We start from the raw sequence: 27,535 nt of genomic DNA, 5'->3' as shown, positions 1-27,535 counted from the left end.
ACCATGGTCTCTCTGCATACTGTGTGTGAAGATGCTTACAGTGAACACAGGGACCCAGACTGGCACCCAGATACTGTAGACAGAGCACTGGACTTATTCTGCACTTCTAATTAGTGCCCCTGTGAGCCTCTGGCTAGAAACCCAGCGCATCTGGGAGTATTACAAGTGCTTTGAAGTCCAACTTCTGGGAACTGTGGAGCATGTTCCAGTTTCCAGTGCCCATGTTTCTTTATGATGAAGGGTATAAACACACAGGGTACAAGAAATATCTCAGAGAGTGAATTTATGCATGGAATAGACAGAAATCTCGCCTTCATCTTGTTGGAGGTGATAGAGGACAAAGTCTGGGCTCCTGAAGCCAAACGTGTGTAGGAGCCAAAAAGAGATGCATTGTATTGGGATTGATGTATAATCCTGTATATTGAAAAATACACACATTCATCTGTCTCAGAAAAAATATATTTTTCCTTTGCAGGCCTCCAGCCATAGCTTTTGCTTTTTTGGAATCTATAAATCTGGCTAAGAAATATCAAAGGGGCTGGGGTGTCAGCACAAGAATAGCAGCGATTCCTAAAAGCCAAGGAGAAAAACCCATAAACAACTTCTATGGACCTGGAATTTTATTATTGATGGCTAATCTATACAGTGATGCTTTAAATGCTTCGGTAGCCACTCTTGGTGTAATAATTGTTGAAACAATATGCAAATGTTTAGACCCTCAATCTATTTTGAGGGTCTACCCAGCTATTTTTGCCTATTTCCAGTTGTAAACTTATGTGTCTTAAAAACAGTAACAACCACTCCTCTAACCAGGACAGTTTTTGCTGTGTAACTTCTCAAGTCAGAGATCTGTGCTACACTAAGAACTTTTGCTGGGAGCAAAGCTGTAATTGAAACAGCATTTAAAGTGTTTGAAAACACTCTGTCCTGGGGTTATACCTGGGAGTGCTGTTGATTTTAAGTTTGATTTAGTTAGCATGTTTCCTGACATCAGTGTAATGTTGTCTGTTTGTGTTTTTGTTTTATTTGTGTTTGGGTTTTTTTTTTCCCTTAGGTTGGCTGGATTAACTGGCTGTCATTCAGAGGGAACTTGACAGATCTATTTTGCTTTTGTTGAACCTCTCTACAGCACATCATAAAGATTTCCTAGGTCCAGAAGCTACAGAAAAGACAACTGAGCAGCAGAAAAATGTGACTCTGAGAAGAGACTTCAAGCCTTCTGATGATGAATTTTCTACTGATCGGTTCTAATTTTAATATATAACTGAAGCATGCATAAAAGTTAACCTGATAGGGAAAAACACATTCTCAGTAATTAGAACTGCCAAAAAAAAAAAAAAAAAAAAAAAAAAAAAAGCAGTCACCTGAAGCTTCAAAATGAGTGCTCCACTAATTCCAAACAAGTCATGTTATTCCCAGGTTCATGACAACCGCAGTGAAATAAGAAACAATAATGAAAGCATAGTGAATGCTGGGGATACCAATGCCAACCAAATTGTAACAAAAGTAAGAACCACTGACGGGGATGTTAAGAAACATGATTTGACAGATGAGAGTGGGAATATGTACTCTGGAGGAACAGAGAAAGTGACTCATCTGCCTACAGAGCAGAATAAACTTCTGACCTTCAAAGACTCTCGAACCTGTCACACCAGTGCACAGGAAAGTAAACTGCCCTCCACCACAAGCAGGGAAATGGGAAAAGATTGTAGGACCAGCGAAGTTAAGGATATATCAAAGCATATCAGGATTAGCCGAGGACAAAGTCTGTCCAATTTAAAAAGTAGCACAAATGATGCCAACCTGGAGGTTGTCTCCAAAGGTAATATTGATTTTACCCAGAACTTTCCTAAGGGAAAAATGTCCAGAACTGTGGAGGTGGAGAGAATAAAAAGGCTTTCTTTGGGAAGACCAAGTAAATTTTCTCCTCAGCCCGAAACATTTGCAAAAGACAGTGTTGGCCGCGTGTCATGTAAACGTCTGCTTTCTGCATCATTGGACTCCATCGACAGGTCTCACCACTTGGTAGGAAGTACAGAGAAATCCCAAAAAAGGTCCACGGATCATTTTCTTGGGATGGTGTTTTGTCCACTTGACAATACCTCAGAGGAAAAGACTGTCTTTTATTCCACACCATCTACCTCAGGGAACAAGAAAACAAGTAAACTAGAAAATGTACCAAATGTTAGCATTGAAAGCACACTGCATACTTCTCATTCTCAACATTCAGCTGTTAAGCTCAATGAGGTCTCTAGTAAATCAGAAGCACAATTAGGTCAGGGTGATAAAAGTAAAAAACTGGAGCTTCGGACTGCACCATCTCTACAATATAAAAATACGTGTCCACAAAAGATAGAGAGAATTATGCTGGTAGAGTTCCTGGGGTGTCCGAGAGCTGAAAATACAGCAGTGCAGGAACAGAAAAGCTCTGGGTCTGACACATCAAAATTTCAAGTATCCCATTTTCACGACACCTGCAATAGAGTAGAGGACCCATTGTCAAGCCAGGTAGTAACTCATCCTGATGATAAATTGCAAAATGATAACATCGCCATCAGTGGGGAAGGGAGAGGAAGCAATGACAGTGACAGCAGGGCAACCAGCCAGGCTGGTGAGGAATATTTTACTGATGAGAAAAGGGAAACAATATTTCCACTCACTTGCAGTAGTAAATCCAGTGTCAAAGTGACACTGAGAAAAAACAAAAATTTGCATGAAGTTGACACAGGTTGCACTGAAAGAGTTGGTGAACAGATATCTCCTACACATGATATTAATCCACCTGACAGCAAACCCTTGGAAGTTAATGAGAATAAACTGATGCTAGTCAAAGAAAGCACTGAGGATGCTGTTGTGCCTGTTTCTGATCCCTCAGATCATCACAGAGCATGCAGCGCAGAGGCAGTGTCAAATCAACAACCTGACAGTCACAGCAGTGATGTGGAAACCTCAAATGTTTCACTTTCAAGTAAAGAAACAGTTAATGTAGAGAAACATCCTCCAGAGGAAGCACCAGAGAGCTGTAACATTCCAACAAAGGCTGATATCTTTTTATGTGTCCCAACTCCTGTGCGCCCAATGGCAATGCCGGATGTTAATGGTCAGCCCACACTATCAAACAGTAATTTGAAGGACCTTTATGCACTTAATGATGACAAATTGTCACCCTCATCAGTCCTACCTCCCACTAACAGCACACAGTTGTTAAACTTATCCCCTAAAGTGCCTATCAAGAGTGCTTGCAGCAGCGCCATCCCAAAACCTATCCTGGTCCACTCCAAGGGCTCCGTCACCGATAAGGCTGATATGGACACTGGATACAGTGAAAAGCTGGAAGAAGGCGTTGAGATGAAACCTGCCATCCCCCGGCCCAAACCCGTGAGACCTAAAATCATCACGTACATTAGGAGAAACCCTCGTTCAATAGAGCAGCTCAACCCTTTGTTCGCGCCGGCAGGGCTGCCTTTCGACAGCCCCGCATGCAGCGTGCCCATCCCTGCGGAACAGAAGGCGTCCAACGGAGGGGAGGCAAAGCCCGCCAGCGTCCTTTATGACAAATTTAAACCTGACCTCCAGAAGCCAAGACTCCTTGGTTCTGGACTAGTAGTGTCAGGAATTAGGCCCCCAGGTCATCACTTCGGTCCAATGAGTGAGAAGTTTCTGCAGGAGGTAAGTTTCTGCAGCTTAGACAGCTGCTTTTCTGTGCCAAGTGGTGATTATTTGCTTATTTGCTGCTGCCAGAAGTTATCAAACCTCAAATAAGAAATAAATCCTGAAACAATGTGTGATCATTAGGAATAATCTTACCTAACTGCTTCTGGCACTGACCCTGTTGTGATATCTTAGCTGTTACTGGAAGCTGTTACTGTGTTCTTCCAGTATTTTCTAGCAAATTGATCACTTGCTAGTATTATAAATAGGGATGTTTAGAAAGGAAAAGACATGCTGAATTGAATAATTTTTTTTTTCTTTTTGCTTCCCGAAGAATAGCTTTGGGAAATGATTGTAATTTGCCCATAGAGACTCTTCCTTCCTTCCTAATGGGAAAGTTGGCTCTGTCTTTTTGTAGACAGAGCACTAGAAGTCTAAACTAATTCCATTCTGTTTAGCTGTATGGAAACCCAGGGACTATCAGAGCTCTTTTTGGATTATATATGTAATACGAAAGAAGATTTACTTTTGACTAATTTTAATGCTGTTTCTTACACTGACCTGCACGTCAAAAATGATTTCTTCTTTTCCCTGGAAAGCCATCCTGAGCAGCCAATATGTGATGGAAATCCCTCTAGACACCTCTGGCTCCAGATATCTCACTGTGTTTCTGCCTTGCTAAACTGGGCAGGAGCCTTGGGTTCCCAAAATCCCCACTGGGAGATGAGCACAGTGGAGGAAGGATGAGCTTGGTTGGTAGGTGGAGGAAGGACAGGGAAGAGCAAGCTGTGTCTGTCATGTGCTCTTGCATCCATTGCTTGGGACCTGAAGTAGTCCAACAACCAAGCTTTGCATACAAACACTGAAGATAACACAAGTGATTTTATTTGAATGAGTCTATAAAAAAAAAAAAGATATGTTTTTTTTTGCTGTGTCTTGTGGTGTTATTAAGGCTATTTTACTCCCTACCTCATTCTACATACGGTAAAGTTCCAAGGAACAGCACTGAAATAAAAAGTTTAGTGACAGTGTTGGCAGTCAAAATCTGGCAAATACCCAAATTAATATACTGTGTGTGAGTGTAGATTGACCCTTATTGCATACTAACCAGAAACCTACTGAAGTGAGCAAAGATTACAGTTGTTTCTCATCACAAACACAGAAAAGAACAGTGCTTGCTGTCCTTTTTCCTTTAACTTCAGGTTTCAGCTCTGGCCCTTGTATTTTATGTCCAGGGAATGAATTACTAAAGTCTTTGGGAAATTGTCTATTCCAGCCATCATTAGTATATTTTCACAATTGCTCTGTAAGGTGAGGGGAAATTACTAGGTTATTACTGTTTAATGCATGGCAGTGGAATGAAAGCCAAAACGACCCAGATTGTGCGCTGGCTGTTTGGCTGTTTATAGGGTGGCATGACCCTCTGAAGACCACAGGTGTCTGTGAGAGTTGGGGTTCAGATAATCAGGCAGGATTAGCAGACACATCTGTGAACAAAGGACAGATTTCTGAGCACTGCTGGGGTCTGTTTTTAGCATGAGAAGGATTCAGGTTGTGGCAAGACTGCAAGTGTGATTTTCTCTAGACTAGGGTTAGAAGTAGGACACTTATGAGCTGGAGAGGATCTTCCCTTATTCCTCCAGGAAATAGGACTTTTGGTGGGTATTTCAACGAGAGAATATCTGAACCCAAGCAGACTGCTTCTTCAAACAAGCTGGACTGACTGGAGAAGAGGCTGAAAAGAAAAAGTCAAACTGTGGTTTGCATTATGAGTTTGCATTAGGCCAGAATTCAGGAGCTGATAGCAGAAGATGGAATCTGCTTTCTTGGACTGCTACCTTAAAAGCAATAACCTGGCTGTCCTGCCAGCTGGAGGAATACAAAGGGGCCTGATTTGGTTCAGTATGAATCAAGAGAAAGGAAAATGGTCAATCCATGAAGGTGAACAGATGCTTAAAAGAGCAGCTGTGCGCATTATGGGTTAGTAGCAGGTGAGTGATGTGTAATCCAAAAGAAACCAATTAGGATGCATTGAAATAGATCCAAATCACTGAGCTGAAGGGAGAGTGTGGAAGACTCAGAGGTTTTGAAGACAAGGAGACTCTGGCACAATGACCACTGTCTTGGTTAGAGAAAAAAAATCCCAGATTGCCCTATTTCACACATCCAGTATTGTCTTTGGAGAGTTTTGATTAGCATTTTGTAGCTCCTTATATAGCTATGATAGTGTTAATAGCTGTAATCTCTAAGCATCATTCAGCTAAGTGGTAGGAACAATTAAATATCCCTCTGGGTGCCAGGCATAGAAGAAAGAGGAAGACGCTGTCTTGGGCAGGAGACTCCAAGCAAAGGCCTGGAGAACTCTATGAGAAAGACTCAAGGGCTGCCTCTGTGCAGTGAGAAACCTGCAGGGCTTCTTGAGCTGCCTGTGCCAAAGCCCACTCAGGGCAGCTCAGACAAAAATCCCAACTCCAGCATGAAGGCAGTCCAGCTGTGCTGAGGGGTTGGGTCCACAGTGGAATTGAGTTAAGGCTGAATGGGCAGAAAATGTGCTTTTCTTTAGAACATTGTCAGAGAGTGTAGATAGATTTTTCACGCCCATCTTCATCAAAAAAGAAAAAAGAAGTAAGAAAAAAAAAACCTCTCAAGGTGAAATGCAACATGCTTAAGAAAACCAGTGCTTTTCCAGGGCAGGTCACTGCTGTCCACATTCCCTGATCACAACAGGGGCTCCCCATCTCATTGTAGACCTCACCCTCTTCTAGTCAGCACCAGTGGGTGTTTGGTGGCTCTTTGCTCTCCCAGTTGCCTCTGTGGGAAGTTACAGGGCAAATCAAGTTACAGGGACCCAAAGACTGTAGCTGTCCTAGTGAACTGAACAGTGGAATGACATGGCCTCCAAGGCTCAGGAAAGGTTATCTGTACTGCTGGACTGGGAGCATGCTTCCCAGCTCAGGATCCAGCTCTGCCAGAGCATGCTCACCCAGAGGCTGCTCCCAAGGACCAGCATGGATCAGCCTGGTCTGCAGACGGAGAGTTTACCCGTACAGGTACAGTCTGTGCACCATCAGAGAGTGGTCACTGGCCACTTTACTCACTGTTTTATGGCTGCTGCCAAGAGCCCTGACTGGTGAGGGTCTGTAAGGAGATCTGCTGATCACCAGCTCTCCTGCCTGCCTCACCAAGACTGTACTTGCCCATTCAACTATCTTTTTGGGTCTGTTCCCCAGCATAGACATCATTGTGGTCCAGTGGATGGACTAAAGTCTGTTGAAGCAAAAAGCCTGCTTAGGTAAAAATGAATTAGGGGAGTTGTTTTATATATAGTCAAATCAAAAGTTTCTCCCCTTGGTCCTGTTATTTGAACTGCCTGAACTGATGTTGCCAACTCTTTTCCCAAAGAGTTGCCTGAAGCAGGCACTTGATAAGCAAATTCTTCCTCGAGGCATTAATGTTTGATGAAAGTGTTTGGCATCCGTACCTGCTGGCCATACTGCCAGCTCTGCTCAGGAATACCCAGCCTGTGGAAGTTCCTGTATGCTCAAAGTATTTGTTGCTGACTTTTCTGGCTCATTTTAACAAATTCTTTCATGGGTCTGTGGGTAATGAGCAGACAGCCCCACAGAAGAAAACTCTGGGCTGACCTTCCTGGTGGACAAGCTGCAACACATCATGTCCCTAGAAATCCCTCATACAAAAATCTACTAAAGGGTACTAACAGGGATCATATTAATCCATATATTTCTGAAGAGCTTTAAAATGGCAATAATTTTATACAATTCTATTGAGACCAGTTAAATTTTGCACTTCATAATTCACAGTTAAATACAAAAGAAAAAATATTGCATCTTCATAACAAGTTCATGTCCTCCAAAACTGAGATCTTCAAAAAATAGCATCTAATTCTTGAGAGATATTTGGGCAAATTCAGTTGGACTTGATATCTTAAGGGTCTTTTCCAGTCTAAATGATTCTATTCTAAGTCCTTCTCCTTGAGAAGGACTCCTTCCTTGAGAAGAGGTTTTATGCTTGTGTTTGATTTGGTTTATGTCCATGTTTGTTGCCCTTCTCTGCTACTCTTAGTATACTGTCAATAAATAAACAGGGTGAGAGAAGATTTGAATAAACTGACCCAGTTTATTAAAAAATGCTTATATTCTGCATTTAAAGATTTTTCTCTTTTCCTTATACTGAAATACTTGGCATTGGTGCTTAATATTCATTTAAGTATGAAATTATAGTATGCATAATGTAATCTGATAGAAATAAATTTATGAGGGAGAGAGAAGATAACTAAGGCTTATCCAGAAAAACAATCTCATATCTGGAAGCTGAAAGCAAGAAGGCAGACATCTGCAGTCCAAGTCTGCAGAATCATTCATATTATACAGCAAAAAACTGCATCCTTACTTTAAATAGGTCATAGGAGTATAATAAAAAAGGAAAGAGGAAGATTTAATGGCAGGAAATAGAACTGCAAACAGAAGAAAAAATATAGGGCAAAACTATAAAGCTCAATGTTTGCTACATCTGCCCTCCTAGTTCCTGTGCAAAGACCTCAAATATTCTTCTATATTTCATAGTTTAAGGCCAATCTTGTATCTTAGCATATTAAAGATTTTCTAAATTAGGATTAAAGCTGTTGAAGGAGCTAGGATCAAAGCTTTTATAGCAAATGTTGAAGTGCATATTCTAATGCTTATAATTGCTAAGTAGAAATTGATTTGGCATATTATATGCATCATATCTTACAACAGAGTTAATTAATTGGCAGTTACATTTCTTCCTAGTTAGCCTGTGGCACTTTTTGATTAATTTTTAAACAAATTTATTTCATATTTCCTATTTCCTACACTTTTTTTCTTTTCTCATGGCCTAAATGGGATGACTGAAAAAAATATTCATAGGTCTTTTCTACATTATGATGATATTGCATTTTATATGAAAATAGTGAAGAAGTTGTACTCTACTCAGAAGAGCAAACAGTTCTTTACAAATGTGTGAGATGAAAACTCTGCACTCTTGTCCTGAATCACAAAGCAACACAGAAAAGTCGGAGTCAGAGCCCAGCTTGAATGCACAACGACGCAAGGGCTGAATCACGGAACAAGGTCATTCCTCAAGTGCAAGTTCAGTGCTCTGAGCCAGCTATGAGAGATTGAGACTTATTCTGCTGTTCATACAGTAAATGCCCATTAAAATACTGAGAGATTTGACACTGATTTTAACAAAGCAACATCTCTTTGTAATAAATAGCAAAACCACCATGTTTTCACATTTGCAAATCTGATAGGTTTTTTTCTCCAATTCACATGGGAAGATGGGTTTTATAGGTCTGATTTGGAATATGCAACAGGCCTCTGAAAGCATAAGTTAGAGAAATGTGTTCACGTCTACAACCAGGTCTCTTTCTAGAAATTAGAGGGGTACAAATTACAATGAACATTTTGCAGTGAGAACATACTGGGGGTTCTTTTTTTTTTGTCACAGAAATTATTTGGCAGTACAATTTCTCTGATAAAATGTACCTAAAACATCTCCAGCTTTATTTTTAGTTATCTAAGTTAAAACCAACTTTTCCCAGAACTGGGCAAGAATATTTTAAATAACTTCTGATAAAAATTCCATTTACGCAGTCTCTTAGTATATCTACCTTGGTAAATAATATAACTTTTCATGACTTAACAGTATATCCTCATTTTCACGAATTGAAGGTCTTCCATTTGTCCATTATCTTTTGGGGAAGGCATCAATTATTTATTTGGGTGTAGTTGCATATTAAGGGTGTAATATACATGTTTTTGAAGAGTGATTCATATAGTAAGACCATAACTTTTTGAAAGATTGCAATACTCTGAAGACCAGATTCACAAGGAGGGAAATTTAGCCTTTATAAGCATTTTGGAGCTCCATATTGTCTGAGTTTATTGATCTATTGTTTAATATCTGTGTTAATGATTTTTCTGCAGGTTGGGGAAAGGCCTGCAAAAGATGAATTTTGCCCTCCACCGTACACCCACTATGAGGTGCCACCAAGCTTTTATCGATCTGCCATGATCCTGAAGCCACAGCTAGGACTGGGTGCAGTGTCCAGGTTGCCATCTACCAAGAGCAGGATTCTCATTGCAAGTCAAAGGTCCTCAGGAAGTTGTCTCCATCAGCAAGGAGAAATAACAAGTGCTCCCAGCCTCTACCATCCTGATGCTTCAGGTAAATTATGAACTTTCTTTCCTTTCCCTTTAATGCTGTCACCAATAAGATACCTTTTTTTTGAGACAGAAAAATCACAAAATGAGTGGCATATTGACCTGATTATACAAAGCTCCGATGGCACTCTATGAAGTGCGTCTTTTTATCCTGCGGCAAGGCTGAATAGGGAGTCTGGGACTTGTGCAAACGTTGTTTTGCAGGCCATTGCCAAAGAAAGAGAATGATTTTCAATAATAATTCTCACTTTTCGCCTTTTTATCTTCCTCCACCTTGTAAATGCCTGAAAAATCTTTGATTTTGTTCTGGGGAAGGTAATGGGACATTTCCTTCCATCATGAAGACCCCACTACTCAGTCTGGATTTGACATTCCCCACCATGTTATGCTCTGAAAACCTGGGCAGTGTTCAAATGTGCCAGCAGAGATCTTGATTCTCTGAAGGCCCGGTGTACAACTCTTTGGAGACAGCACTTCTAATACCTTTTTCTTCCTGGCTAGTGCCCAACTCAGTATGACCTTGGGCAGAATTACAGGGGAGGGAAAAGCACGAGAAGAGCTGGAAGGAGAAGCGTGTGATGTCACAAGAAAGGGACAGTAATAACTTCTACAGGACACTCCTTAGAGCCTGGAAAAGTGTGGAGGTTTAAAAAATGCACCTTTCAACAGGAGTAAGTTCAGAGACAACTGAAAATCAGTTATTGTGAGAGTGAAGTGTAGCAGCCTAGAACGCTGCAGAGATTTTTAAAAGTAGTCATAAGGGCTAAAGTTAATTAATGACTTAAGGTCATATGATCCCTTCTCTTGCCCCAGGATGGGATTCCTTCTGATGTATCCTTATTTAACCTGTCCATGAAAAACTATTTATAAAAACCTTCAATATGAGATCTTGGAGCCTCTGAAAGCAGGACTGCTCCAATGCATTACCTGTTTTCAAGTTAAGTGTTCCCTATTGTGTTTTTCCTTACCCCTTTTATTACAGTTTGCTTCCTGTTTCATCTGGAGTAGTTGTGGGGTCTTTTCCTCTTTGCAGGTATTTGAAAACTATTACCATCTCTCCCCAGTGTCTATTTGTCCATACTAAGAAGCAGGAGAAATTAAGAAAAATTTAGAATGGAAATGCACCAGAGCATTTTGACTTTACCCTGAGAAGACAGTCTCAGTCAGTAATACAGGTTGACAGGATTTGGGGCTTATCAGAAAATCAAGGTTCTCTGTAGTACAGTGCCTCTTGCCAGTATCCTTTACTATCTGACCCTGCATCAGGAGTTTAGCTGATGCCATTAGTAGAAGCTGACCAAACTCAGCTGTATGTGACTTCTGAGACACCCCAAGATTGCAGGCTGGGTTGTAAATACCATTTCTGCCCTGTGATTTGAGTTCAGTCAGCAATGAACATGGGAATACAGGTGCAGAGAGTAATTGGATCATAATTTCCATTTAAATGAAACTGCAAGAGTCTGTGAGTTCAGGATATGAGTAGGGTAAGCCCTTGTGTTACAGGAACCAGTTTGGGAGATAGATAAGAGAGAAAATGCAAACAGGACCCATTGCCAAATGAATGTTTTTTTTCTGATCCTCAGAAATGAACACTGCCTTCATTTTTATTCATCCATCACCCATCCATTATCCACATTATCCTGCATCCTGGATGCTCGCAGACATGATTTTCTTTAGCCACTTTTAATCCATACAGGAGCTTGTCTTGCATGCATTAATTTACTGTCTTCTATGTTATGTGACATTTTAAAATCTAGAGGATCAGCTTATCAGTCCCATTTTTTATCTGTAGTGCTGCCTTTAAAAAAAGCCAGTACTTGAGGAGTGTATGTAAGTAAATTGCATGATCTGTTACTGTTACTATTCCACTAAAGTGGTATTTTTAAACGTTTTCATATTTCTCAAAAGTTTTTTTTGGTCACTTTTTAAATTTTAAAAAATTATTTTTTTTATTACTAATTATTCTTTGGACTTCGTCTGCTTTGGAGGTCAAGTTTAATTTGCAGCTCTTCATAATTTCCTTCCTACAACTGTTATTTTGCTTGCTTCTCTCTAGTCTATTGATACCTTGCTGTTTCAGAAAGGGCATAAAAGACAACTCCTGGTAGTCCAATAATCTGTCTGTCATCTCTTTCAGGACCCCAAAGTGAGTCTCATCTGGTCTTTGGGCTCTGACTGTTTTATGGATTTTAAATTACACAAGACTTGTTCTGGAGAGGTTGCTAATGTCTCCAGTTTTTCACTGTCCACCCCAGGACACATTGTTTTCACTTCTGGCATCTCACTTTTCATTTTCCTTGCAAGATGAAGAATGTGTTTAATTTTTCTGCAATACTTTATTCTGTTGTGAAGTACTTTTCACTGCTCTCCTTTGGTTCAATGCCTCTTCTTACTTATCTTTTGTGTACTTCTGAAATCTTATGCTGGTTTCTTTACATTCATTTATTTTTAGGTTGTTTTGTTTTTTCCAATTATCTATTCAATATTTTGTTATAATCACCTTTTCCTTGACTAAAGCCTTTTTCCTTGTATGCCTCAAATGACTTAATCCTTCTCTCAGCAATGTATAACTTCATAGGTCAGCTTACCAGATTTTTTTTTTTAATACTTCCTTTTAAAAAGAATGATGAATTGCTCATGAAAGAGGCTAAGGTGACAGAAGACAGGACAAGACTGGTATAGGAGTGCAGAGGCATCAGAGAACTGATTTCTGTGCCTGTATCCACAGCAGAGCACACATGCAGACCAGAGATGAGTTGCTGGTTGCCATGGAGGGGATGGATGGTACAGCACCCTCTGGCATGCCAGAGCTGTTGGGGTGTTAATTAGAGGAGCTCATAGTAGGGCCAGACACCTTTTAGCCATCTGTGTTAAGGTACCCAACACCCTTTTCAGCCACTTTCCCTTAATTTGGCTGTTAGCTGTAGTATTATTTTCAGTATATTTGATCTGCATCATTGGTTCTTCTGCACTATTTGAAACACAGGATTAAACACAGCTTTGATGGAGTCATATTTGCAAACATGAGTAAATAACATGCATGAACGTATGGGCAGCATCTGGGATGCAGAGCCAGTAAGGCTTGCTCATGGGTGTTGTGGGGTGTGAGATCTTGGGTAACTTCAGCCAAAGCAGCTAGGGACTAAGGGGTATTTTTCTGTCAGGGATACCAGGCCTGCCTTCAAGATTGCTAATCAGCATCTCTTGCAGCTTGATCCTGATCTTTTAATCCAGTTTCCAATCCTGGTGATATCAGTCCTGCCCTGAGGTAATGGAAACAGAGGGATCTAGCCATTTGCTATCCCGTGACAAAGTGTGAGGTACGGCGGAGGCTTTTAAACTGAAATCGCTGTAGCACGGTATCGAGGACAGCAGCAGCGCCTCTTAATGAGGATTTTATTCCCCTTTGCCACACCATTCATAATGCAGCAGTCTGGTTAAGCAGCACTGATAAGCTTGGCAGTTTGGCCCATGTATAATACTAATCCTCATAAAACTGACTCTGAAGTAATTGATAATTAAATCCCTGAACTGCTGTGATGGACTGCAAGTATAAGTGCATTAAGGGTTTTGTTAGTTTTACGTTATGCCAGGTAGAAAGTAAAATAATGATGAGTGCTCCCTCAAGTGTGATCTCTAAGTGTGATGCCTAAAGTGTGGCTGGATCAAGTGATCCTTCTTTATCAGCAGGATGTAGGACACGTAGTGGCCTTGGCTGCAAATGCCTTATTAAGCAGTGCTGCTCCTTCGGTGGTGCTTTGCCTCAGGTGGGTCAGACAAGAAGACTGACTGTAAGAAAAAGTGTTCTGCAAAGTAGGTAAAATAGGAAGTAATTGAATTATGATATACTTATAGGTGCCATAGAGTCTCTGAAAGCTTAATATTTGTTTATTTTATGTAAATAGACTCTACTCTTTCTATGGGAAACTTGTAAGTCAAAACAAGCATTGAAGCATACTGTGTCTATAACATGTAAAATATTAATATGTTTTCCTTGGTTATAAAGACTTCTTGAAGCAAGTGTGTCAGGATTTGCATTCATTAGCTGATTATTTTGATGGAATTAATGTCTGATTTTGAAAAGTATAACAGAGATCTCGTTGTTAAAGCTTCACTTTAATTATGCTCATTAATTTAACTGAATTCTACATTTTTCAGTAACGTTTAGGGTATTTTTTTCTCAAAGAGTGAGTTAATGAAATGTTACTTCCTTATCACCTCTCTGTGTATTCAACTTGTCAGTCCTGAGGGTCTAACTTCTCCTCTCATTTCTAAGCAAGTCAACTTTCATTGAAGATAGAATTTACCCATAAATCAGGACTGCAATATTTGTCCTTCCTTGGACAGACACAGATATATGCATATATTTGTGTCTTTGCATATGTATAATGTGTTTAGTTTCAAATGTCACAATATGTCTACAGCTTGCTCCCAGCAGGAAAGTTTTCTTTTCATGTTTATTCTCAGGAATAAACAACCAAATAATGACCTATTAATTGAACATGTAAATTAGACTTGATGATACAAAAGAGGTTTTGAGGTTAGTTCCTGAAATGTTACCTTACTGCTACTCCAGCTCTGTCTGTACTTGCAGTCTGGGGTCCTTGGGTTAGAACTGGCAAGCTTCTTAACTGGTTAAAGAAAGAGGGACAAGGGAATAGTTCAGAGAGAAAAATGTTCTCTGTCCTCCACTAACCTGCAGAGTTTTCAGTTCACACTCTCTATTTTCTCTGAGAGCAATCTGACTGTATTTCATTTAAAAAATTAAGCTTCAAAGGGACCTCACACACTTCCTCATAAATTTTTTTAAGGACATTGTCATCTTACTTGAGACATTGCCATCTGCCACCTCTCTGCTCCAATTACTATGTCTTCAAGGAACCATCATTTTAGAAGAGTTGTCTGTATGACAGTTGTACCAAGCTGTCATTTGTAAGAAGAGTATGTGGAGCAATCTGGGTGTAGGAGCAGGCAAATGCTTCCTACCTTGCCTCGTTCCTGCTGAGAGCCAAGCATTGTCCCTGGCTGGACATCCACAGCCCTTCTGAGCAGCCAGTGAGATGCAGCTCCTGTGCAGAGAAGTGTTCTGGCTGCACGGGGCTGCCAGTGGAAAATGCAATGAGTGAGACTCATGCATGGATGATTCCTGTGCTGCAAGTTTTTGAGGGATGACGTGCTTCTCACATTAGCTGCCAAGCGAACATGGACATTTGCAGCTTGAATGAGTTTTGAGATGACAGGTTCTTGGGGTGCTGAGAATGTGCTAACCAGCCTTGGTTTGCTTGGGAGCTGGGAAGGCACAGAGCAGTTTTTTGGTTCTTTTAAATCTGAATCGTGAGGAGGTGAACATTTACTACCATATGATGGTGGGCTGACCCATCAGAAATCAATCAATGTTCAGCAGTGACAACTGTTTGGCCTTTGGAACTGAACTGTTCCAGGCTTGACAATATTTGGATGAGAGACCATCAGGGCAGCTGGGCTCAACCTGCTCACTGCTGTTTAGGTGTAAACCATTAAAGCCTTTATTCTAAAGCCCCTTTCCTCAGTTCTTGTTCAGAGAGGAATTGTTTTGTCTATACGGGGAAACCAAAATGTAGTGGCACCAGAAAAGATTTCTCACTTCTGTGATTTGTTTTTAATCTGCAAAGATACCAATGTTTGGGTTAACTCTGAGCTGGGTTAACTCAGCTTATATTATCTCTGACTGATGCAGTGACTTTGGCGGTAAGTTTTTTACCCCAGATTTCCCAATATGCAATGAGAATAGTGATGTTCAGATCATCAGTGAGTGAGAGGAAATGACATTTAATGATTAAAGTTTTAACAGAAACGCTGGTTAAAAAAAAAAATTAAAAAGGGAAAGCAAAGAAAACTAAAAAACTCTATGACCAGATAACAAAGACTTGCCAAGGATCCCTGAATTATGGAGTTTTAAAGTTTTGAACTGCTACTCTTTTTCATAAGAACATATCTATATAACTCATTTCTTTAATTTTTCATTCATTTCAGCTAAAACATATTTCAAATTTCACAGAAAAGTTACATGAAAGTTGCTTTTTACCCGTGCACGAAGATGCAATGCTAATGCAGTGGGGATACATAAGAAGTGAAGCTCAGTTAATAAAGTCTCCCCAGGCACATCTAGTTTGTGTCAATCAGTCCCTAACTCAAAATGTTTTTATGTTTCTGGATGGGAACAGCTTGAAGTGTCATAGAAAATCACTTTTGTGCATACAGACAACAATACTTAATTCTATAATTAGCTTCAGGCAGTGAGACAACTAGAAAGATTTTTAAGCTTATTTTGGCAGATTTTCATTAAAATAAAAGCTGCTCATTAAAATAACTTTTGTTTTGAACTCCCGGACCTTGGTTGCAGGAGTACTTCTGTACTTTTAAGGAACAGAAATAAAGCAAAAAAACATGCATGAGAAAACTTGATGAAGTTTAGAACAGAAAATACATACAATAGGCTGATGTCTCATGTATTTTAATGAGAAAGAATACACAAAATTACTTAGCTTTAAGGATTTAAATGCATCCCTAATGAGGATAATGTCCTGCCCCCAGGTCCTCATGGTACAGAAGAACTGGATTACAAAGAAGAGAAGTGAAAAATAATTTAAAGATGATGATGAGTTCAAAATGCAAAATATTGTTAGTTCAGGGGGAATTGGAATTGAAGTCATAAACTAGAAACACACAAAAAAGTATGAGAAAAAAAAACACTGAATCCTCTGCCCAAGTCTGGAAGAATGACTTTGAAAAAAAGGTAAAGATGGTTGGGCAGTTTGTTACCAAAATCCTTTTGGTTTTAAGGAAATTCTTCTTCTTCAGTGACATTCATGTTCTTGGTCACAAACTGCAGAGAACAGTCAGTCTGGGGACTTGATGTGGGCACCCCTGTGGTTGAGTTGGGGACCTGGGAGTCTCAGGTGAGCCACACTGCCCTAGGCCAAGCATATTTGAAATGCTTTTTGAATAAAGCCATTTCTAATTTTATTCTACTGCCCCAGTGGAATTTCCCCTGTTTTGTTGCTGTAAAATGGAAATATCTTGTCGCACTACGACACGAAATAACTCATGTACTCACACTAAGATTAAAAGACTAAAAGGAAGTAACTTTTATTTCTGACCTCACAATATATAGAATTCCAAAAGTGACAGTGGATTGGAGGATGAAATTGCCACCTCTCCAACTACACTGTTAAACCGACAGTCCATCAATTCTCTTTTCCTACAAAGAAGAATGTAAAACAGTCATTATTTACATGAACAATGCGTGAGAACTCCAGTAGAAATATGTAAACATTAGAAGGCATAGAAAACTTTTAAAAGAACTTTAAAACTTTTAAAAGAACAGGGCGACAATATCTCTCCCTCCGCCTCAATTTTCAGAGATGCTTAGGAAAAAGAAATCTCAGCTTATGTAGTCCAGGTGCATTTTTTGAAAACCTGTAAAACCCAAGAGAGACAGCCCCATACCTTCTCCCTGCTGCCACTGAGCTGGGCAGGTTCCTTGCACCTGCAGCTGCTTACCACAAGTACTTGTCTCACCTTCAGATTTGGAGGGTGCCTGGGCTTGGTCCTGTCACTAATTCAGCACATGGAGTATTTTGCAGTGGGTAGGGAAGAAGTCTTCGCTTTGGAAGAAGTCTGGGTGCTTTGCAGCTAGCCATATATCAGCTGTAGTAGACCACTGTCAAAGCAGCACTGCACAAACATGGCAGTGAACTGATGGTGACCATCACTGCCTATCTCTTCATTGTGCTGATGGGCCTGCTCTGTCCTTCATCTGCACCTGGAACCCATGGCTTTGAGCCCCTCTTCACAATATCCAAAGGAAGCCACATTCAGGATCACAGTCCAAAATTGCCTCTGCTGGTGCCAGGGATGGGGAGTGAATGGGGATTTTAGTAGTCTTTTATTACTCACTACAGATATTTGTTACTTTCATTTGGGTTACTCTGCACAGCATGTACTTCTCTGGGCTGGCAAAGGTGCTGCAGACATCCATCTCCTTGTGCCTTAATAAAGGGCTCAACCTGGGAAAAATGGGTAGAAAAATGCATTTTTAAGAGCCTTGAGTATATAAATTGTTTTATTCATTGAGCAAGGAGCATTTTTTTACATCTTTGCAGGAATGTGTTTTATAGGAGAACAAAACTCTTTTTAGCTGGGTGTTACACCTATTTCTGTTTCAAAAGGAAAGGCTTAGTTACATTAAACAAAGTTTAGCACTAGTATTGTGATGAGGTACACAAATATCTTTCAAAATCCCTGTAACATTTTTCTGCTCAAAGGAGTTAGTCTTGTTCTCTCTAAAGTCTTCTCAAAGTGAAATGCTTCATTAAAATTAATAAGGCTGTGACCTACATAGTTTACAAAAGAATTAAATACTGTAATAATATGACCATATTCTTACTGTGCAGTTAATTTGTATTTTTCTTTGTATTATGAATGTTCACTTCTTCCTTTGAAGTTTGTGTCAGGCTAGTGTACAAATAGTGTTCACTGAATAAGAACAGAAAAAGGCCTTTTTTGTGGCCTTTTCTGACAGAATATGTTGATAGCTTATAATGCTGCCTTTTCGCCTATTCCACTGGTCCCAATTAAACACTCTAGCATCAGGTTTTGTAGATTGTGGTTAATATTTTTTTTAAAAAATTGTATTTTTGCTGCACAGGATTCCATAAGGAACAGGAATTTGGTATTCTTAAATCTAGGAAGAAAAAGCTCTGTCCAAATTTATGTACACTTGAGGTCTGGAGTCACTTGGTATCCAGACCTTCCAACCAAAAGCAAAATCTAACCTTTGGTCCTTGACCTTGAAGGCAAGACTGCCATGATCATGGACCTTTAGCCTGTGAAGGAAAAGAGGAACATTTGTGAACCTGTGTTCTATATTTGCCTAGAAAAGTTTACCTGAGCAAGAGCAGCAGCGTACAGGTTAGGACAGAAGCTGATGACAGATGGTTAGTAACCACAGGCAGGCATCACAGATGAACTGCTGCTGTGTACTAACTCCAGGTGTTAGAAACCTGCTGCTGGCACTTGTCTGAGACTTGGTGGATGTCATTCACGTGGGCTGATGTCTTAGCAAGAAGTCCACAAGTGGAAATGGCCAGTGGTATGTTAAAAAAGTAGGACTTTACAGGTCATGTCCTTGTTCCCAGGCTTAGCGCAAGAAAAGGGAAAATTTTATTTTTAGTGGAATTTGAAAGAAAAACTTCAAATAAGTGTTTTCTTTGATGAAATACAAAGAAGTTCCATGTCCTTGAAGAGAATTGTTGCTGGTCTATAATACTTTCCAGAATTGGAGGTTAGGTGTAGTGTTTGTCTCTGTGAGTTTTTTAAATTGGCACATAATAAATGTAAAATTAGAAAGTGATAGAGCATTGAAGAAGATAATATTAAAAGAAATTCGTAGCAGTGTTGAACTATGTTACTTAGCTGGAAGTTTGAGTTATGCCCCATGAGTACTTGGCACATTTCACCTTTTAAAAATGATTATGACCTGAAATTTTTCCACCAAATGTCTTTTCAATGCAGCAAAAAATAAGACGTCACTGCAGTCTGATCAGCCATTTAAACTTGTGTTCAGTCTTAATGTAGCTGGGAGATACAGGTAATGGTCATGTCTCACAGTTAATTTCTTTAACAAAAATTTCTTTCTTTTTCCTTCTTTCAGTTGATCTTAAGAAAGGATCATGTCCAAGTGCTGCAAAATCAAATCTCCCCAAGCCCTGCCCATCTGGACTTCGTCCCCCAGGTTATTCACGGTTGCCAGCAGCTAAGCTGGCTGCATTTGGGTTTGTCAGGAGCTCAAGTGTGTCCTCTGTCTCCAGCAACCAGTCAAACGACAGCACTCAGAGTGACCAGAGCAGGACAACTAACCGTAAGTCCCAAAAGTGCCCTTCCTTCCAGAGGGATATTAAACAGATGTGTTCCAGGATTGTAGTTTCCATATAGCTCAGAACTAATGAAATCTGTGCGGTACTCGCTAATCTCTTCTGTGCCACTGACTTTATTTGGTATCTTGATTGCCCAGTGATATTTTAAAACAATATTAATAATAATTATTAAATATTAATAAACAATCATTACATTCTAACAACTATTAAAAATATTAATAGTAACAGATGAACAGGGCATGAATGTTGAGGAGGTTATTTTCCTTGCTACAGAGAATATCCTATTTAGAGTGAATCTGAGGCATTCTTTCTTTTGTTTTTAACTGGAACATGCCTTCTTACAAGCTGAAATAGTAAATAAACAGAGTGAACTGTGTTTGGCAAGTAAATGGTAGCCAATGCAGAACAGGACAAATATTATCTAAAATAGGAGATATAGTCTTTCTTATCTACTCTTCTTATGCTTCTTAATATTCAGTATAATAAATTCAGCCAGTGATATGAAAAATTGAGCCAGTGATATGAAAGAGATCAGGACTGATATTGTAGTACATTTACCAGACTTTCAATGATCCCCTGGCAGAAATGTCATTCCAAATCCTATTTTATGTAAAGACTGTTAATTTTTTAAGTACAAAATAATACCCACTGGATTGTGCAGTCCCTGGGAAATGTGCACATGCCCTGGGCTCAGAGCAGAAAGGGGGATTGAGGGATTTTCATGCCCATTTTTCTTTGAAGGCTGGATTGAGCCTGAACTGTGTCAATATCAAAGCAAGTGGTATCAGCCAGGAGGGGTGCAGACAGGGCCACCAGGTGACATGAAGCAGCAGAGGAGACAAGATGCTGCAAGTTCCTAAATCTTTCACTGTTTGTCTTAATTTGAAATTAATTAAAACAAATGCAATTAATATAGTTCAAAACCCTAAGGATTTTCTCTTTCCCCTTTACGTGGGGTGATTGAAATGCAAAAGACTAATGTCAGCAGGGACTTTTAATTTTTCCAATGCCCCCAAACATGCTTGTGTCTTGTTTTACTGTTGGACTTATGACTCATTTTTGGTTATTTCCTATCAAGCTTTACTTTGAGGTTAGTCAACATCTTTTACTTTGTGCTTTTACCCTACATTTATGCCTTTGGAAAACTTCTACTTTTATCTGATGTTGCAACCTTTAAGTTTTTATTTACATAAAACCTGTATTAAGAACAGAATTACCTGATATCTGATTAGATCTAAACCATGTCTCTGCAAGTAATATTGTTGTTTAGCAGCTTCAGGTGGGAATCTGACAAAAATGACATCTGTAGGTACAGCACTATCCTTGAACACACTGGATGTATACAGGTTCATACAAATCTAAAAGCAAAATACTCCAAGCTGCTGAATTTGAATCAATTGATTTCTATTAAAAAAAACTGTGGAAGAAGCATTAGCAATCTTGGGCATAGAAAGTTGCATCTGATTCTTCAATTCTCTTAAAATAAGTTGATTTCTTTTATATATTCTGGTGTATTTTTATATTATCTTTGTACATTAAGCCCATAAAAACTGAAACCACATTCCAGTCACTGGAAGGACATGGAAGCATTTGGTTTCAGCTGACTCAGCTGAGGCTGGTAATGCTTTTTAGTGTTGGGATCAGGATGATGTGACCATCCTGTGCATATTACAAGATCAGTTTTGATGGGTATGAAAATTACCCAGGGGAAGTGTTCTGCTTGTACAAATTCATGTAGAGATGAGCTCAGCCCATCACCTGATGAAAAACAGCACCTATAACTTTTCTCTTTCTGCCAAGTTAGATAACTCATGGAAGCTGTTGTCTAGTTTCCCTCCACCTCCATGTGACAGCAAGAGAATGAGCCCCTCCCAAGGGTCATTTCTGTCACATGGCTCCTGTGACATGCACAGCTCTCTGGCCCAGAAGTCTTTTTCTTCTCTGTAGTTCCAAAAGGATAGTGCTTCCTCCTGGACAAAGGTGAGGGAAGGAGAAGGAGTGCTGTGAAGCAGGTGAGGGCACATCTGGTGTTTAGGGTAAGTTGGTAAGACATGACTTGGTAAGTCATCACACAAGGTGACTCCTAACATCACTTGCTTGCTTTGGATTAAAGACAGCATGACTCCTGTTCATGGGACAGATAGGTAGGAAGAAAAAATGTTTCCTCACTGTTAATTTTTTAACTTTCATTGAAATGTTATCTGTATGAAACTGTGCCATCTTTTTCTATTTATAGTCTATGTGCCAGCAAGAGTTAAATTAGTTGCCCAGCACCCAGGGAGCACAAATTAGCTGCTTTCCATTCCACCACAGCTTATTTAACACAGAGCAGCAGTGCACTTCAACATGCACAGAAAGGATGTAGGGGAGAAGTACTGGCTCAGGAATCTTACCATGACATATTATTTCTTCCCTTCACTGTCTGCCGGATGAACAGTTTTATTTAAATTAAATAAATAGCTGATTCTGTAGCTACTACCTGAGATCATGTCTTTGACTAAATCAGGTCTCCTAGAGGGCAAGAAAAAGCTTTACTGTTAATTTCCTAGCTCAGTAGGGTAGAAAAATGCAAAATTATGTAGCTTTAGAAGTCTTCAAACATACATAACACAATTTTCTATTTAAGCAGCATCTCTGCATGTCAGGGAGACAAAAGTAGTTGATAACATCTTACAAGTGTGCATTTGTTATAAATAGGGGAGCTGCTACTGCTGTGAATCAAGGAGCTCATTTCAAAATCATGACATTTTGTAGGTTACTACAAAGCCAATGACTATGGCTAGGTGAGAGCAAAGCACAGGTTTATTTTAGGGACAGAGTGTTTTAGGGTAAACAGTGATTCTTTAAGGGACCCCAGTGAGATCCTGTTCTTGCTTTTCTCTCCTCTGCCAGATGTCTTGTGGTGCTAGTTCTGCCTAAACACATTTCTTTTCAGAAGTCCCAACTAGTGTCTCTGTCTAGGGAGTAAAACCGACTTGTTTAGAATAAGGAGACATGATGTTTGTGTTGAGGGGAAGTTTGTTAATGGAGCTGTAATGTGGCAGCTTTGTTCTTCACCAGATTTCTCCCCTTCCTGTGACCCCTCTAAAAGCAGTAAGCCTGGATGTGCATGGAACCTGTGCTGTTCTTGGTTGACTTTCTGGTGATACCTCACATATTCAGATTGACACAATTAAATGGATTCGAAGCTGTGGTACTGTGCTCTTTTCCCATGGTGAGACAGGACACACTGCTCAGTACTTGTCTACTTGTCCTCAGGTCTTTCCTGGAGTTCCATCCCAGGGTTGTGGGTATCAGCCAGGCTGCTTTTTGCCAATAACATACCAACAGTTACAGTCTTGCCACCAACTGCTAATCAGGATCAGTTGTAACAGGGCTCTGCTCCTATGAGGTTCTGCCCAATTTTTCTGTTGGGACTGAAGGGGCAGCCTCTGGGAAAGTCCAGGCTGCGGCTCAGCTCCTGGTCCTTTTACCAGTACTCCACAGATCTGTTCTGTGGCACAGATAGCTTTGTCCACTAATGTCTTTGTTCAAGATTACCTGAAAAATTCAAATTTAGCCCTAGCTCAGGTGTACTACTTTTGAGGTTTTCAAAAAATGCCTGATATTTTAAATCATAATTCTTTATTTAGAAAAATGAAGTTTTGTGTTTCTAAAAACTTGTTGCTTGTTTACAGTCTAAATTGACTAGCATTGAAAAATTGAGACACTTCAGTCTAAGAGGAGTGTGAATGTATTCTGCAAAATATGAGAAAAAGTGAATGACTAGAAAGTCATGTTAAAGCTGAAACCACTATGATTTGCAGTGGAGAGAAACAATTGTGTAAACATAAAGAGAAACTTCCAATTTAAACAACTTCTACCAAAATACTTAACTTTGTGTATTTTCCTTTGGAATTTTAAATGCACTCTCAGGAGGCTTTCCCTGTGCCTGCCCCAATAAAACTTGCATGAGAGGTTCACATCACCCACCAAAGGCCCACAGCTGTGGGATGTGGTTCCCAGTATTATCTTGTGATTCTACAGTGAGGTAACACGATGCTCAGACTGTACCTTCTGTTTTACTGGTTTGAGGAGCTCAGAGTTCTCTTGCCTGTATCTGCATTTCGAGTGACCAGCTGAATGTCCCGCTCACATAATTAGCTTTACGTACTTCATCAGCACAGACTCCAACTTGCGAAGAGTTTGTCAAGCACTGTGGAAGAATTTGATCTGTGGAGGATTGGAAGAAGGGTGGATTGTTTAGAATGAGTTAAGGTATGCTAACTGCTATGAGTTCAGGAAATGGAAGAATGTCGGTGTAATATCAGGAAATACTTCATAGTCATAAGGTCTACTAGTTTGTTAAATACTCTTCCAACTCAAGGGATGAAATCCCTGTTGCTTAGGATTCTTTAAATAGAACAATAGCACGGTGTTAGAGGCAATTCTTCTCTGTCGATGTGCTAGACTAAAAGACATAATGCTATTCAATATCTACCCACAGCTCTGAGTGCTGAAGCAATTTATTTTGGGACTGAACAAGAAAATGGTGATGAATATTTCAAAACTTGTTTTAGTATCTCACGACAGCTATTGTTCTGTTAAAAATTATAGAAAAATGAAACTGCATGTTTTATTGGTGTAAACCTCCATGATCCTTTCTTCAATATATATATTTCTCACTGGTTTTTGACCTTGAATTGTCTGGCCTTGCTAAATGTTGAATTTCCATTCTAATAAGCAAAAATGTCAAAGTGTCAGATTCAGGTGGGTGGAGAAATGAAGAAATTAAAGTGAGCACAGAAGCCTTGAATAGATGCCTAATTGCCTCCAAAATGGGTAGAACTTCAAAATTGTCACATGGTAGACAGGTAAACCAGTTGTTCTTAAATACATAAGTATTATGTTAATATGAAGAATTTCCTGCATGAAAATACTTTCCAATCATATTTCTATGCCTGATTTTCTATTCAGTTTTCTACATGACAAATTCAATTATTTCTTCCTTTCTGATCTTGTTCTGATATTAATGCCATGATGGAAGAATCACTTTATGCCATCATTTCACTGTGAATAGGACTAAAATAGAATAGTATTGAGATTCTCAGCTTTGTGGGTTGAAGCATCTGGAAAAGTGCAGTTTGCCTGCCAGGAAGAGCAACGGCTATAAAACATTTTAGCTAGCTTTACTTAGCAGCATTTACTTTTCATACTCTAGTTGCTAATGATGGTGGGAAAATGATTCAAATAATTACTTGGGAGTGTGAGCACAGAAGTTTCTCTCTGTTTGCAGCGATTTAAGCAACAGTACTGAGGTATAAGTTGGCTATTAATTTCAGTGGGTTTAAATATGGTGCTTGTGATAGTATTTTAATGTGGTATTATTTTAATAGCTTAGATAATGTCTTTGTTATCTCTGTTGTTACCTCTTCCCCTGCCCATCAGAACACATAGCAGAGGGGAGCAGTTCCACATTGGGAGGATCTTCACCACCCATTGTAATGAATAAGTAGAGGCAGGAAGATCAAGCTGGTTTGGAAATGCAGAACTACTTTTATATGAAGATACCAACCTGATATACTTAAAGGGTTTTCAGTTTTGCTGAGCTTAAGTTTGTCAAAACTGAAGAAATCCATGAAACTCTGAATTCTGCAAAGCTTGCTTTTTATGAGCAAAGAAATGTTGAAAGAATTTTGCCAAGCTCTCATGCCAGCTCAACTCTAGTGCTTAATCATCATGTTTGTTATTGTTATAAAGTGCCATATAAAATCTGTGGTTTTAGTGTAAGAAGTCCGGTCTGGGAGATTCTGTGTCTGTGTTCTAAAATTGTCCTGGCTCATACCCGGCAGCTCCAGTTACAGTTTTTGGCACTTATTTCTGTCTGGCTTTTAAAAAGTGGCTCAACCTCACTTTCCCATCTGTAAAACGGGGTGGGAGAGTACAAATGTTTGCGCATGTATTGGGTAATGGGACGACAAGGAAGGAACAGATAGTGACAAATCCTCTTTCCTGGCCCATTTCCACACAGGATTATTTGACTGATTATGTGCACCTAATTTAGTCACGGCGACTCTTAGTGTTTAATCTGCAGAGGGTAAAAAGTAGTTCAAACCACTTGCCCACCAGGCTGCCAGACACTAGTTTCACTGGAGAGGGCAGTGCATTGCCCCAGGATTAGATTATTCCCATTACAGACACCCAAGGTGTCTCTGCCCTTTAGCTCTGTGGGAAAATGTTGATTCAATGATCAGTGTCATGGATGTAGCTACTGTGGCAACCTGCTTGGTGCCCCTATACTGGGAGGTTTCATCAGCCCCTTCTTTATTTTAAAGGTGTCCTGTGGTTGATTTTATGCTTCCTTAGTCAATAGGAGATCATGAATACTTTATTTATTGCAGTATAATTAACTTCAATAATTTTTAGAGGGATACAAAGAAAGCAATGAAGCCATTTCTAAAACAGCTTTTTTTTTTCCGATCTTTATATCCCATTTTTAAAAACATCTAGTCTTCAGTGATCCTGAAGGGTATCCCCTCTGGTAAGGACATGAGAGAGACATGAGAAAGAAGAGAGCTGGTGGTGCAGTGTGAGTTTTACAGTCTGGGGAAAAAACTTGGCCAGTCCAGAGCCAGTAAGAGGCACAACAACACTCATCTTTCTGGGGACACTCAGCACTTGGAACAGTGGCACTTTAAATGTCCTTTTGAAAATATGAAGACAAGCAGCAGCTGGAACATGTCTGTCACATCCAAATTAAAACCCCTCTTAAGACCAGAAAACTCACTATAAATTGTCTCTTTTTCATGCTCTAATCTTCCTATTCTATCTGTTGAGTGGGGAAGTACTCATTTAGAAGTCAGCCCTGTGGGTATTCATTGAAATGGATTAATCTTTTAATTTAGCCCAGAGAAAAATTAAGGAATAAAGTCTGAAGAAATGAGAGCTCATCCTTTTCTCTTTTTCTTTTTCCTTTTTCTTTTTTCCTAATTTTTTTTTCTCCCCTTGCCTTCTAAAGGAATCACAGCTAAAATCTTCATAGTTTCCCACTAATAAAGTACAACCTTGCAGGACTTTTGAGAAACTTTCTGCTTCACCATGTGTCTCTCATGCATTTCATTTCAGTTTATAAATCAATATTTAAAAAGGGTTAATTTTGGATGTCTAGCTATGAGGCTTATCACTGGTGTATTCCACTGACTTCATCTCCAGTTTTTGTGCTTTCTGAAATTCAAGCCTGAGGGAATCTAGATGCATTCAACTCTATAAAGATATATCTTCAAAAAGCACCACATATTGCTTCTGGTGCAATTCTGCATTTTGTATTGTCTATGAGGTTGAAGCAAGTGAGCACAGTGAGGCATTCTGGCTTTGAAATCTTTAAGTAAATCAAACAGTTGCCGGACTGAACCAATTACTGTCAGTGGCAAAAATCATTACAAGACTCTAAGATAATAGGCTTTCTTCCAAAGATAACTTTCTTCCCCAAAAAAATAAGTATTAATTTGAAGATACAAGAAGTTTGATATGGTAGTTATGAGCCAACTTTGAGTCACAGTGAAACAAAGAAAAATACCTGTGTAACATTTTGGAGTTATGTAAATTTTGAAAGTATTTTTTAAATTATGTTTTCCCTTGTGTGATTTCTGCCTAGGGTAAGTGAGGCTGTTAGCTTGTTTTCCTAAACAAGACACAAATAAGCTTGAGGTTCAGTGTTTCTTTGATCTCTTTCAACATGGACCAAATTTAAAAAGTGCAATTGAGATGATCTCCTTGCAATCA

General features: G+C 39.5%; 1 protein-coding gene across 12 annotated transcripts in view; it reads left to right on the top strand.

Moving 5' to 3' along the window:
• MTUS2 (microtubule associated scaffold protein 2) overlaps positions 1-27,535 on the top strand; it is a 257,315-nt gene that overhangs the window by 95,252 nt on the left and 134,528 nt on the right. For all 12 annotated transcript variants that reach the window (XM_068181191.1, XM_068181183.1, XM_068181186.1 and 9 more), the window contains 3 exons: positions 1,055-3,669; positions 9,621-9,861; positions 19,552-19,758. In XM_068181191.1, the coding sequence (XP_068037292.1) occupies positions 1,378-3,669; positions 9,621-9,861; positions 19,552-19,758 (2,740 nt within the window). In that variant the 5' untranslated portion in view covers positions 1,055-1,377. The remainder of the gene's footprint in view (positions 1-1,054; positions 3,670-9,620; positions 9,862-19,551; positions 19,759-27,535) is intronic.

The sequence above is a fragment of the Anomalospiza imberbis genome, chromosome 2, assembly GCF_031753505.1.
Source record: "Anomalospiza imberbis isolate Cuckoo-Finch-1a 21T00152 chromosome 2, ASM3175350v1, whole genome shotgun sequence".
Classification (NCBI taxonomy): Eukaryota; Metazoa; Chordata; class Aves; order Passeriformes; family Viduidae; genus Anomalospiza; species Anomalospiza imberbis.
The sequence above is the reverse complement of the archived record's forward strand: the minus strand, read 5'-3'. Positions and strand labels throughout refer to the sequence as shown.